At 34.2% G+C, this 14,159-nt stretch overlaps 1 protein-coding gene across 1 annotated transcript in view; it reads left to right on the top strand.

Annotated features, from left to right (window-relative positions):
* The first annotated feature begins 5,137 nt into the window (after positions 1-5,137).
* Positions 5,138-14,159, top strand: part of LOC125235488 — a 34,772-nt gene continuing 25,750 nt past the window's right edge. Inside the window, exon 1 of the mRNA XM_048142063.1 lies at positions 5,138-5,193. Within this exon, the coding sequence (XP_047998020.1) occupies positions 5,138-5,193 (56 nt within the window). The remainder of the gene's footprint in view (positions 5,194-14,159) is intronic.

The following is a 14,159-nucleotide window of genomic DNA, read 5'->3' as shown; positions in this document are numbered from 1 at the left end:
TGTTCCCTAGTTGAACAGTGTCATTTAGAGATGGGCCGAATATTCGGTAAATATTCGGTATTCGGCATATTCGGCAAGTTTTTCGATGTTCGTATTCGGCCGAATAATTCGGTTGAATTGCCGAATATTTACCGAATAAACAAAGTACATCACTAATGAAGATCTTACCGTATTCCATTGGATAATAAGCTCCTATTTTAGTAGCTTTCTAAGGAACTACTAAAAAGAGATAATTGCCATTGCGTCAAAATATAAATACAAAGTTGAAAAAACCGTAGAATCAACTTGTTTTAACTTTGTAGTTAAATCCACTAAATTAAGAACATATGTAGTTCTAGTAACATATGCTACCATTATCTTCATTTATTAAGTTTTAATCTTAACATCCGCTTTCTAATTAAGGCGTAACCTTATTCGGCCGATCGTTCGAATAAACCGATCGGCCGAATATTCGTATTCCGTAGGCCGTTTACAATAATGAAGTTCTTATAATCGCCGTGAAACTCAAAATAAATATTTCCTTATGTTGCTCTAAAAAGTTATACAAATCATTCATTTATTTCCATTTCCTCACTTCATGAAAACTTAAATATGTCGCTAGGTAAACCACTTTGAAAGCAAATCGCGGTTATCTCTTTATATAAAAATATATCAAATACTTTAGTTTATTGCGTAGCTATTATATTTGTCTTTAATATAATAATTATAGGATTAAAATTAGATCTTAAACTCTCATTCAATGAAATTTTCTGAAACCATGCTGTAACGAAGACATTATGCTAATTTTTTCAGATTGTTACATTTTATAATGAAAAAGTTTTCAAATACCTTTTTTCTAAATATAAAGTTGAAAAACAATTATTACCGTAGTTTAGAGAGTTGAGAAAAAAACATTGTTGTATTTGAAATAAAGTTATCGTTAAATCTACTCCAAATCGTAAGAACATATTATTATGTATTCACAAACATATGCTACCATTATCAATCATTTATTAAGTTTATTTTCTTTAACAAACGCTTTCTAAATATGGATCGAATTGTTTCTTAATATTCCATAAGCCGAATGTTCGCTCCAAAAGCCAATGCGAAATAACTTTCTGATTTCAAATTGTATGATTTTGTTTTCATTCGTTCGGCTCAATATTCGATTCGAAAAAGTCCATATTCGGCCCATCTCTAGTGTCATTCATTAAATCCAAGGAACGGAAAGATAGTATGTATTCCTTAAGCCTTAAGGTTTGATTTAAAAGAGGCAATAGATTGAGAACGGTTTAACTCAACAGGGAGAGAGTTCCACAATCGAATAGCTTGGAAAGTAAATGAACGATTATAAAATTTTCAAGATGAAGATGGCACAGATAGAAGGAAATTTTGAGAGGATCTAATTGAATTCTCCGCTCCTTGAGATAGCGGGGAGTTGCTGGATTAAAAAATAAAGAAGAGAAATTATTTGAGAATTCCGACGACGATGGATGGCAATACGTAGGTATTAATACCTATTTTATAAAACTAGGTTTTCTTTTCTTCTAGCTTATCAGCTATTACCTAAAGTTTTGTAATTTATTTTTCATTAGGTAGGTACTCATCAGGTTAGACAGTTTAGAACAAAACTGATGGGCTTCGCAAGTCACGTGTGAGCCCATGCACGTCTAATTCTAGCGGGAGGACATCATCATCATCATCATAGCCTTCAAAAAATATAAACATACTTGTACACTTAGGTAATATTTAGATGAGTAGGTATAACGCAATTTTAAAACGATTAATGATTTAAGTGTTGTGGCCAAGGCCACTAATTTGGTAACTCATTTAGGAGGTTGTACTCTCACTGTCTTATGATATAATGCATCCACGTCTGATGTATTCCTATTTGTAGGTAAAAATGCTGTTATATTGGACCCCACTGCAAGGTCACAGCATATAAAAATATGCAACACGGCGGCGGTACGTTACGGAGCGGATACCAATTCTATCAACAACCCATAAACCGCAACCTTTCTTTGTCTCGCCTCCTAATGTTATCGCGTCTGCGAGTGAGATAGAAATCTACAAGTTTAATGGGCCGTTACGCGAGAAAAAAAAATCAGTCCGCATTCGCGAGCGTAGATACGCGAGTGATAGTGCCAAGACCGAAGGTCTCGTGGTGCAAAGTGCAGTGTTTTGGTGTCCTGAGCCAACTTGTTGCGCCGCCATGTAAGTTATACGTTACATATATACATGCTAACTATATGCATGTGGTGGCCATAGAGTTGCCATACGTCGTAACTCTATGGCCGACTAAGGCACACTGAAGGCGAGTCAAAGCCATGTAGGCGTCATACTAGTTTTCAATATAACCTCACTGTGCGAGTTTAAAACGCATCAGCGAGTGACATTGACTCGGCGACGAACTAATTTGTTTGCTTTCAAAAGTTCATTCACCCTATAAGTAAATGCAATACGAATACCTATTTACGAGTATAAGTAGAAGTTTGATATATTGTATGATGTTTGCGTTGGTTCGTGGCATTAAGGAAGGTTCATTTCAGTTTAATGGAGATGTGGCATGTTTGCCAGAGGTTAGCCGGTAGGTACCTATGTAGAAACTACAAACCGACAGCAATAAGAAAGAAAATTAAATTACTTATGCTTCGTCTCGTTAGTTGTTGTTGTGTGTTCTCTATTAATATATATTATGTAGATATGTATTTAGTAGGTATAGCTTATTTGATTTCACATTACTATTTTCAGGAATTATCTTCTTGTTCCTGAAAGTCGTTAATACAAGTATACAATTAGGTGTAGGTACTAGGTACCCGTCTATAAAATTATCAGATTAACTAGATACCTACTATGGTAGCACAAGAAAGACACCACGAACAACTGGTGCCTTTCAGGAAATAACTTGGTTTTGACGGGCGATAGGTATTCAATTCCTTACTGCAAAAGTCCGCTAATACGGTAAACTTTATTTATACCCTTTTATTTATTTTGAGGCCTGGTCAGTTAACTTATGCACAATACCTATAACAATTGTATTTTACAGTAGACACGACACATGTCGCACACAACCTAAACATGAGATAAAATCTGAGCCATCGCGCATCTCATTACTTCAGCTCACAAACCTCAGTCCGTGTAAACTGCCCCATAACTTACACAGCCGAGAGAAAGTGTGGATTTCCAAGTGCTCATAATAGGAGATCCTACGAGGAATGTCTATCTGTATAAATAGGACGATTTCATTTGCATAACAACGCAGGACGTGGTCCGAAGTGCGACGGAATAATGTTGGGACGTTTTAGGTGGACACTTTTGGGTTCGGATGGATTTAGCTCCCTCAAATGTAGCTGTTTGGGGCTGTTTGGATATTTGGAAAAGAAGATACTTATTTAAGCATTATTTTGTACTTTATATTTAGATATCTCTCTCTATATTCAGAAAGGTTATATTATTTTGTAATTTAGGTAGTACCTAGCCTTATTTACATTGAAAAATATTATATGTATGTGTAATTGTATCTGTATATTGAGTTACGTTGATTGTTAGTTGTATCGTTAAATATTAGGAAAACAGTATACTTCTTTACCTATTCCTTATATTGTATTACAAAAGGTGTCAATAAGTTAATTTTATTAAAATTACAAAACTGTACAAGACTACAGATTAATATTGTTACCAAACAAGACTGTAATTACTCGTAGTCCTTGAGGTTTGATGGAGAGAGGTACACCTACTTATCAAGCGACTTCAGGTATCTACAAGTAACATATACCTACATAGACTAAATAAGTAGAGACACTAGGTATACAAATATTTTATCCTCCCACAAAATCACAGAAATATTCATCTGGCGTTGTCAACAAATAATCTAAGGACAATAACAGCGCCTCATTTACATAATAAAGGAAGTAGAAAGTATCAAACACCCATGCTTCCTCGTCCCACAAAGGGATAATTTGGAAAGTAGGTCGCGACGGCCATTGTTTCGGACACTCGGGACCACCATTTTGATGCAAATCGTCTTGGATCTATAGCCTCTGAGTTGCATAAGCATTTAGTTTGAGTTTAGCTAGTGGGCAGTGAATATTGTACTACTTATAGTGATGTAGTGTTGTGTCAGTAATAATATTAGATGTAAAAATCTATGTGCCAAAAGCAGACAGGAGAGGATCGATACCTGAGTTTTGTTACTTTGCTTTTTCCATTTTAACTTTTTTGTTATTCTTATAGCGATTAAGATATTTATTAGCTAGTGAACTGTAGCCCTGAAACCTCCATCACACCGCCATAATTGAAAAAAATATCTTCTTAAACACTGAATCATCGATCTTTATCACAAAATGTCATAAATATAGATTCTGAAATTTTATTTCGTGTAGTTTTCTGCCTATGTACCTACCTACGTACAAATCGCCTAAGAACTGCGTGTAGTTACATATGTAAAGATTATCTAGTATTATTAATTGCTTAACTATCATCTCATCTACCTATTTTATACAATAATTTACATATTAATGACCTCCATTTTCCAGTTTATAAAGTCTTTGCTTGAAAGGTTTAAAGTAGATGAAAATATTAAGTTGTTTAGTACACCTTGAGCACGATCATTCCTTAAATATTTTGCAATTTTATTTTATATACTTAATTTACTGTTAATTATGTTTCACTTAAGTTACATACTTGTTTATCTACAGCATCTGCATATTTTCTTCAATGTACCTACGTAAATATCCTTCATTGTAAATAACAGCAACAAAGTTGCATTTTATACCAACTGAATATTGGTTCTTGCAGTTAAATTGCAATATTAATAATCAGATTAAATCGATACACTTTGGGACCTCTTCCGTCGAGTCAGGCACCAAATGATACCAATGTACTAAAACAACATAAGCTTTGTATCGGCTGAAAACAAAAATAAAACAGCCAAGCATTTCGTTTCCAAGTACCGAATGCATATCAAGTTAGATGCTGTAATATCAACTGAGGCTAGTGATGTTACATTGACGGGAGATCTGACGTAAATATCGGGTCTTTTTTGCACTGCTGTAGGAATAGGTGCTTAATTTAAATTGTTACTGATTACGCTATACTGCTTGTGCAATTTTTTTTTCTAATATGTTTAATCAAAATAGTTAATGAGTTATGGAGCCCCATGAATCCCATGAATCCCTACCCACATAGTCTTAATGAGAGGAAAAGAGAGAGAGAGTAAGTCAAATGATTACTTAAAAAAATGGAAGTAGGTACCTACTCCTACAAATAAACAAAATCAGGTAACTAATACATAGTAGAATCGTACTTAAATTAGGTATCATGATAAATTAATTTAATTAAATACCTATAGGTAAATTTCTTAAAATTTTTAAATTAAAACGTTTTTGGGCACAATACAAATGCATTCCATATCGAAGTAGAGCTAATAAGTATTTGACGTATCTTAACATTTTCTCTCAAATTTCAAATTTTGCCGACAGAATAGGTTTAAAATAGAATTCTACGATTTCATCGAGTCTAATGCTTTCTGAAATAAAGTTTTCCCACCAGCCAGTATTTTCACGATAGAGACAATGCAATGCAATACTCTTTATTGCACACTTCACATACTTAGGTTACAAATTAACTCACAAGAAACAAAAACAATTAGAGGTAACAACAGGCGGTCTGGTCGCTTAAGAGCGATCTCTTCCAGACAACCTTTGGGTATTGCAGTTAATATAATCAGAATATACTGTAGGTGGCTCAAAGAAATATGAAAAGTTTTTTACATAAAACCAAACAACACAAAACACTCCTGCAAATACACATACTTAAGTAAATATCCTAACCATAAACATACACACATAAATACATGCATAAAAAGGCACCATGTCCCACCACTAGCTGCAACATAAAATCTATATCGGTCTGAAGCGATGCCATATGCAACATTGTACGCAGCCCGATCGTGACAATGTAAACTGTACGGGTTGTCTCCTAAACTGCGGGATAAGGCATTGGTATGGCCGAGGTCGTAGGTATTTTTATTAAGTTTGAGATTATAGCTTCTATGGATATTTATTTAGATTTTTTTTTGTGTGGGCTTTAATGGTGCGCATCGAAATTGAGATAAGTAGTTTTAATAAGTTTTAAAGTTCAGTCTGCTACTAATTAACTCCGTGAGACGCTCACTATATTACAGATTATTCAAGACTTTAAGCGTTTAGGTACTGCTATAAAATTTATAATGTAGGTATTTTTTAGTTGGAACTGTGCTACTGTATTTTTGTTAAAAAATACTGTAACTAATCAAAAGAAGAATGAAGTTTAAAATGCAAAAAATACGTAACCTTTATTTTAAGTTTTTCACAGGAATCACGTGGCCAAGAATAGCTACACTTTTTTTTTAATTAGCCTCTTTTGTGTCCCACTGCTGGGCAAAGGCCTCCCCTCGCTTTCTCCACTCGACCCTGTTGTTGGCATTTTCCCACCATTTTGGGTAGAATGCGTCCAGGTTGTCCCGCCATCTCCTTTTTGGTCTGCCTGCACCCCGGCCTGCCCCGTCTATGGTGTTTCGCGGGTTTAATAAATTGCTAATAAATTGCCTAATATCTACAAGTTCATAGATGATTTCCTTAACTACGATCAAAATAAATTACATACTTTTCTAAACCTTGATTGCACAAAAATAGTTCATAATTAGTAGTAAATAAATTCACTATTAGTTTTACTTTAGAATAAATAAATTTACTATTTATTTTACTAGTTCTAAGAGGTATATTCGTAGGTGAATTTACGATTATTTAAGGTGTAAAGTTTACATACTCTTCTTCTTCTTTGCATCCTATTACCCTGCTGGGGTGGTAGGGCTCAAATCATATTATTCCATTTACTCCGGTCTTGGGTAGTTTGGGTAACCTCCTCCAACCCCATGCCTAGCATCCTGAGCTCCTGCTGAACCGAGCGACGCCAAGTCGATTGAGGGCGGAATGGTTTCCATCAGAAGCGGAAATGGCATTGGATTGCACATCCTCAGAAAACCTGATACCCCACCTATCAAAAAATGCCCTCACCGGCCCTATCGCACTATTTATAAGTGCGGTAGGGACGGCCTGATATTTTATCGTCTATCGCGCGACCATGCTTCCCGTGCTGGAATATACCCGGAAAGCGGAAAGTTTCCATGTGTCCCATCCAATGCCATTTCCGCTTCTGGATTTCTTCGTGTATAGTAGGCCAGTTATTCTCCATAAAAGTTTACATACACAGATGTTAAAACACCTGTAAATAATATTTATTCAATTTAAAGTATAAAATGGGTACAAATTAGCCTACATATAAAATGAAAGGTGTTTTATAGTAAATTCACAATCGTTGGATAGTTTGAACATAACCGATGCGCAGATACTGTTTCAAGCTCTGCTCAGCCTACTCTGATGGGTGTCAGTGTCACTGATCATAACGTAAAGTACCTACCTACACCTTTAAGTGTAAATTATGAGCAATATTATGTTTTTATTTCTTCACGAATCGCAATTTTATCGTATTTTGTATACATTGTAAGCAGGGTAGGTAAATACTCATAATACATATATTGGGAGGAGGCATTAAGGTGTATGCTTTTTACAAAAAAAACAACATTAAATACTTAAGTTTACTTATGCATATTGTACCTACATACATACTCGTCATGCTATAAAATACCTACAAAAGAGTTCGGGTTACATATCTCGGGCTGGTATATGTTTTCAATAGACAATAGTATATTTCAGACAAATTCAGCGTGGCAAATTATCTTGCACCCGGTCAGTACGTAAACAGAGGAAAATGTGGGAAAATTAAAGTAAAATTCTATTGAGTCTGGGTTGAAATATTAAATAACTACAGAGAGAAAATAATTAACCACACACATTACAAAAGTGGAATGCATTAATTAGGTAGGTATGTTATTATTTCAAGACTAGAGGGCCTATTCAGAAACAAAGTATACTAACATAAGGGTTGTATAAATGTATACCTACATATGGGTGATCAACTGATCAAGAGCAAACCAATTAAAATAAAATTAGTGTATTATTTTTTTATTCTGATTTAGTACGTTTTCATATTATCTGATCCGATATTGGATGTAGGAAGGATTCAGAGGCAAAAATCAAAAATGGCGGCTTAAATATGTGGGATATCGGTCCTACATCCGATATCGGATCGGATAATGTGAAAACGCACTTATTTGAGTGTTCTTCAGAAAATAATAATAGGTAGATACGTATACGTAAATATAACCTACCTAATACCTATAAGGCTTTCGTTTTTCTTTTATGAGGTACGGAACCCTAAAAAACGAATTAAGAATAAATGTACTTCAGTTATGATTATAAGGATACTAATATTTTGATAAGTAGGTCTTACTAATATTTTCCATTACGCATCCTATTGGCATCGTTATAGAGATCGCTGGTGTGGGATAAATCAACTCGCGCGCATGTATCTAATTGACGTTTATGATATCTCAACGGCGGACAATTGAAAAGCGCCTGGTGCGTCTCTAGTTAATGATTCAATTATGATTTACGGCTAGACGAAGTTACGTGTACACATTTCATATACAATGTATATAAGGACTGTATCGTTAAGTATAAGGACAAAACAAACCTCGTCTAAATGTTGACATGTGTATAATTTTGTATTATTATGTTCCGAGAGTATGATCTTAAGGTATTGGTAAGTACTATTTGATATAAGAAGGTCTGATATTTTTTTTATTTTAGGGACTTTATGGTACTTTCATTAAGGTCTAGCAAATAAATTTCGGACAACCCCTATCTGGCTTAATTTGAGAATATTTCAATGACTCTTTGTACGATTTCAACAAACAAAGGTTAATATGCTGCCAAAATATATTCTTTAAGAGTCCTCTTCATGGTTTTTCCAATTGGGTACTTGTAGAATAAATGCGGCGAATTTATATAATTTAAAAAAACGCAATTTTGAGCAACGTTCCGGATTGCCGTAAATTTTTGATGCTAGCAGGATGAGAGAAACAGATAAAAAAATTAGCCATAGGCCAAAGTCTAATTGACATTCATGGTGTTTGAACAGTGCTTAAACCAGATCAATATAAACAATGTATGATAGTCAAATTCGACATCAAAGTCGGAGTTAGAGTAAGCACCATGCCACATTCTCTAAATGGCCGCCATACACAGATCCTGAACTATATTTTTTTTAAATAACAGTGGCTAGACTATGTCCAGATATTCTGCTTTGTGGATCATGTGTCGTTGAGGTTCGCACCATACAATTTTTTTTCGCAATCGTATCGTCTTTTACGCACTTTGTGAATTTTCTAGTAGCATTTGTCCGGAATCGTAATTGGTACTCGGGAGGATTAAGTCAATACTGTCTAAACCATATGCTTTACGACGAGTTTCTAGGACAAAATGTGTACCTTATTATGTGCCTTATTAAGCCCATGGCTTGTTATAAGAAAAAAATATAATAGCAAATAAATACGGCTACTCAAAGTTGTCTTCATACTTAACGATACAGTCTTTATAGGCATTTGGTACGTACTTTCAGATATACACGTAGGTAGTATTTTTCGTAACTATTTACACAACTATTACCAACTAGGTATATTTGTTACCATTCATGCATGGCATTCATGCGACGTTTGGTAACGCGCTGAAATGTACCTAACTCAACGGGAAATTGCATATTCAGCCGATTCTGTTCTAATTACCGTGAAAATGAATTGTGAAAATTACCGAAAAGATCATCGATCACTTCTTACTAGTTGCGCTACTATTGATGCTGACTGTACCTATCTACCTATACCTACTTATTGAATTATAGGTATTGAGTTGTGCAATAAATTATATTTGTGTTATAATATCATAAAAAAACCGCCTTAGTTACGGCCAGCTTCGCCATTGCAAATACCACGTTACCTTATCCCGACTCCCACAATTCTACGTCAGCACAAATACCTACACCTAAAACTTTATCTCCGCTAGACTTACCTCCACGAATACCTACCTTAAGCCGATGCAAATCCTAGGCGAACAGGGCGCATGTGCAATCCGTATCCGGCTCGTAAAACCCCCACCCCACAACCCCCTTGTCTGGGCTTTTGTTTTTGGCACAGGGTTTGGTCTTAAGACCTCTTAATGGTGTTTGGACGGAGGAAATTTCGTCTATTGTACCGAAAGAGGTTTTAAAGCCGGGGTAATGACTGCGGTTCTAATTAAAGAGTGAAATGAAAGAGCTGATGAGATATAGGTATATAAGTAGTTAGTAATCTGTTTATATTTTGAATGTTTTGGTTAGGTTTCCGTACCGTAGGTAACTGAAAAAAAGCCGCAGGGAAAAAGTAAAATTTACCTTTTTTGAACTAGGTTGAAACGTTTGGTCAAATATCTAAAACAAAGGTGGTACATAATGATTAAATATTTATGGTTCAATAATAAATTATAGTTACCATCCCACATCTCATAAATTGATATAAGTATTTTGAATAAATACATATATAAGGTCCTAATTTATTAGATGCAGATATTTTTACAGCTGATAGTAAGTACTCGGTCTCTGGAGTATATTAAACCGTGAAACATTATAGCTTTTACGATGTTTTTTTGGAGAAAACGGAAAAACAAATTTGCTACGTAAAAACACCCTGTTTATGTGATTATTAAATGAAAACTCATTGAACAGATTCTAGTACCTCTTTTACGTACCACTTAACTGTAACTGGCCACTTCAATGACATGTACAGTTTTCCCGCCGAACCTTTACGACATTTACAACAAACAATTGTTGACATGACAGACAGTGTTATTGTGACATGTGATAATGCACATAATGATTTTTTTTAGACGAAATTATAATAAATTTTTTTGTTAGGAAAATGAAATCAAAAAAGTTACATGAAAAGATTTCTTAATTTATATTTAAAGTTAATTATTTTAATGTAAAGTATCATGTGTTAAAATATCTGCAACTAATAAATTAGGACCTTATATAGTCGTAGTACTTATATTTGTATATATATTTTTAATGCAAAGAGTAGGTAAGAGAGCAAACGCTCGGTAGCTATTTTCCTAATGCCTATTAACTACATTACCAATAAGGTAGGAAAAATAAGGACCTACCTACATAGATACAAAAATAACAAACTTACCTACGTGCAAGAATTAACAATTCCTATTTGACAATGTTATTTTTGTTTGGTGTACATATCTTAATATCTAACTTACCCTTTAAAACAGTTTTGTATTCAAAGCTTGTATGTCACTTTAGCAGGTAGGTTAGGCAGCCGTAGGCGGGTATAAAATCCTTCATGGACGTTTGAAAAGAAATTCGATTTTAACCGACCTCGCGACCTTCCAATGTTGACTACATGTACCACCTATACGTATGTTGAGACCTCGTATCCAGGTAGATTATATTCAGACGAACGATTCCGAGCGGGGTCGGATTTTCTTAAAAAACGATGGAATTCATCTATCGCTTTTGAAAGTACACTGGCGGACACGAAAATGGTTGCCAACAGATCTCTCTGGATAAATGATTGGTAAAATATGACGGGACAAAAGTGTAGTGAGAAAATATGTGAGTGTGCACGGAAAAGCGTCCCTGCACTTTGTCGATTGCTATAAATCCGCCTTGTCAATTTATTCATATAAAGATACAAATAAATCTCGCCTTAATGGTAACCGAAAAAGTGGGACGTTTTTCTAAACACATTTACATATAATAGTTGAGGAACTTACATAAGGAATTTTAATATAATTTAGGTAGGTAGAATATTTTCTTTTTCTATTTTCTCAAATTTAATGTTACGGGTCAGCATTGCCTAAAACTACCTACCTACACATTGTTCAATTCTTAAAAGAGACCTATTAGTATATAATATAAATTTAATAAGTACGAATTTAAGGGATTTGAATGTCTTAGTATTGTAAAATAAACAGTGCAAATGTTATTTTTAACACCACACTAACTAAAGTGAACTTTGGTGCTCCTTCACTAACTAAAAGGCATACTTTTTAATTTAGTTTCGAAAAAAAGGAAAAATGTGCATACATTATTTAGGCAAAAAATATTAAGCCCTACCTATAATAATTATTAATTATAAATTGTTAACGGTACTGAATCGCTAATACCTACTCGCAAGTAAGATTATTAGATTAAAATTAATAAGCGTAGTTTTAAACTGTCCGCCAGTATAGTCTCAAATGTTCGTCGTTGTTCGGAATACTGACGAGGTAACGAGACGGCCTATCTATCTAGTAGGCATCGATCAGATATGGAGGCGTGAATTCCTCGCTACGTGTCCAAACTGATTCTTCAATTATCTTTCAAGTATGAAGTGTAATATGTTAAACGTGATCGAGAAAATATGTGAAAATGTACCTACATTTTAAATAGGTAACTCAAACTATACCGATAGTACTTAGGTATACCTTTCACTTAGGTACCTAAATATAAATATGATAGGTATATATCTGTACAACTATGTAAACTTTGAATACAAATTTTGATGTTTAATAATTAAATATTATTTATGGAAATTTGTGCCAAACCTATAGGGGAAAAACAGGTAGGTAATGTACATACCTACTTATAACGTAGGTACTTAGCTCCAAATGAACGAGTGTGAAAATTTATGTGTTCATCTCTTCTATATATACACCGTGTTTCACTTAACACTAAAAACCTGAAAACAGTTTGTTCAGAATCGAGAGTAGAATCGATTGAGCTATATCTTGATGGGGGTAATATTTTTATTTAAATTAGTATTATTAGTTATTTTTTACGTGCCCATTCTATTGTACTCGTAATACAACATTGTGTATATCGCATTGCTAGAGGTTGTTTACCTTTTTCAGTATTTAGGGGTATTAATACTGGCTGGTTACTTGGAAGATTATTTTTTCCGCTACTAGTTTGACGTTGTTTGTCAGTTTAATCTTAATGTTTATCATAAGTCATAACAAATTGAACTCGTACCTAATTACAACCTTGTCATTTTGAATATTGGGTTTCAATTTGCTTACATTTGAAGTTTACTGTGACAAAGCTTTAAAGTGTTTTACAGTGACATCTTAGCTGTCTATTGGTAAACCTTATGTCGTTGCAGTAACGTACACAAATAAATAGTCTTATGGTTTATGATGGTAGTTAGCAATTATTTATTGAGTGTAGAGCTAAAAGTCAAGTAGAGCTGTACAGAAAATTAAAAATTCAATTTAAAAAAAAGTAACGATCAGATTAAAAGATGAATACTCTAGATGAGTTTAAAAAAATAAAAATCAGTTGGGGTGTCTGAGGTTTTGAGTGATACCGGAAACACGTTGTATAATTATATACTTAGATTAGATATTTATTATAGATATTTATGATTGAAGTAACGAGGTGTACCAACCTAGGTACTTCTAACTATTACACATACGATATGACTTACAGCTTAATAACGATATAAATTCGACTTATATTGACCGGGATATAGACCGTGATTAGGTACCTTTTTGATTTTTGTCGAGCTCCCGATATTTCGACGCAGTTGCAAGTCTAATGAAAATAACCGTGAATCATTCAAAACTCTTAACGATATAAATGTAGGTACCTACTTGAAAGAAAAAAAGAAGATACCTAGATTTAATTGCTACAACACCGAGAGAATATCTACAAAAACATTAAAGAAGTTACTTAATCTATAAACATAATACCCACATACCTAATCGAAATCATAAACTATTGTAACTCATAACTAAACATTTGCTGTGACAAGTGGTTTGAGCGTCAGCAATCAGCATAATGCTGAACAGCATCTGTTGATGCTGACAACATGAGTAACACTGAAGCGCTGTTTTCAGCCCAAACCATGATAAAAACTAAACATTTACACTTACCTACTTATTACAAACATATATTATACTAACAAATGTATCTACTTATTAAAAAGAACAATTGTGTTGTAAGTAGAGTTACAATATTTTTGATTTTCGGCCACTTTTTGTCCGCCAGTGCACGGGCCGTTGCCGTAACGTACCTAGTTTGAAATGGACGAGGGCGAAAATTGAGGTGTTCGTCTCCCTATGTTATTGTAGCTACGAGGATATACTTCTTTTACACCTACGGCCTATGAGTTCTTTATAGTTGTATTTTATCACCGTAAGGTCGAGGTAACTTTGGAA

This window comes from Leguminivora glycinivorella, chromosome 2 (genome assembly GCF_023078275.1).
Source record: "Leguminivora glycinivorella isolate SPB_JAAS2020 chromosome 2, LegGlyc_1.1, whole genome shotgun sequence".
NCBI classification, from domain to species: Eukaryota; Metazoa; Arthropoda; class Insecta; order Lepidoptera; family Tortricidae; genus Leguminivora; species Leguminivora glycinivorella.
Note: the sequence above shows the minus strand (reverse complement) of the source record. Positions and strands in the feature narration are given on the sequence as shown.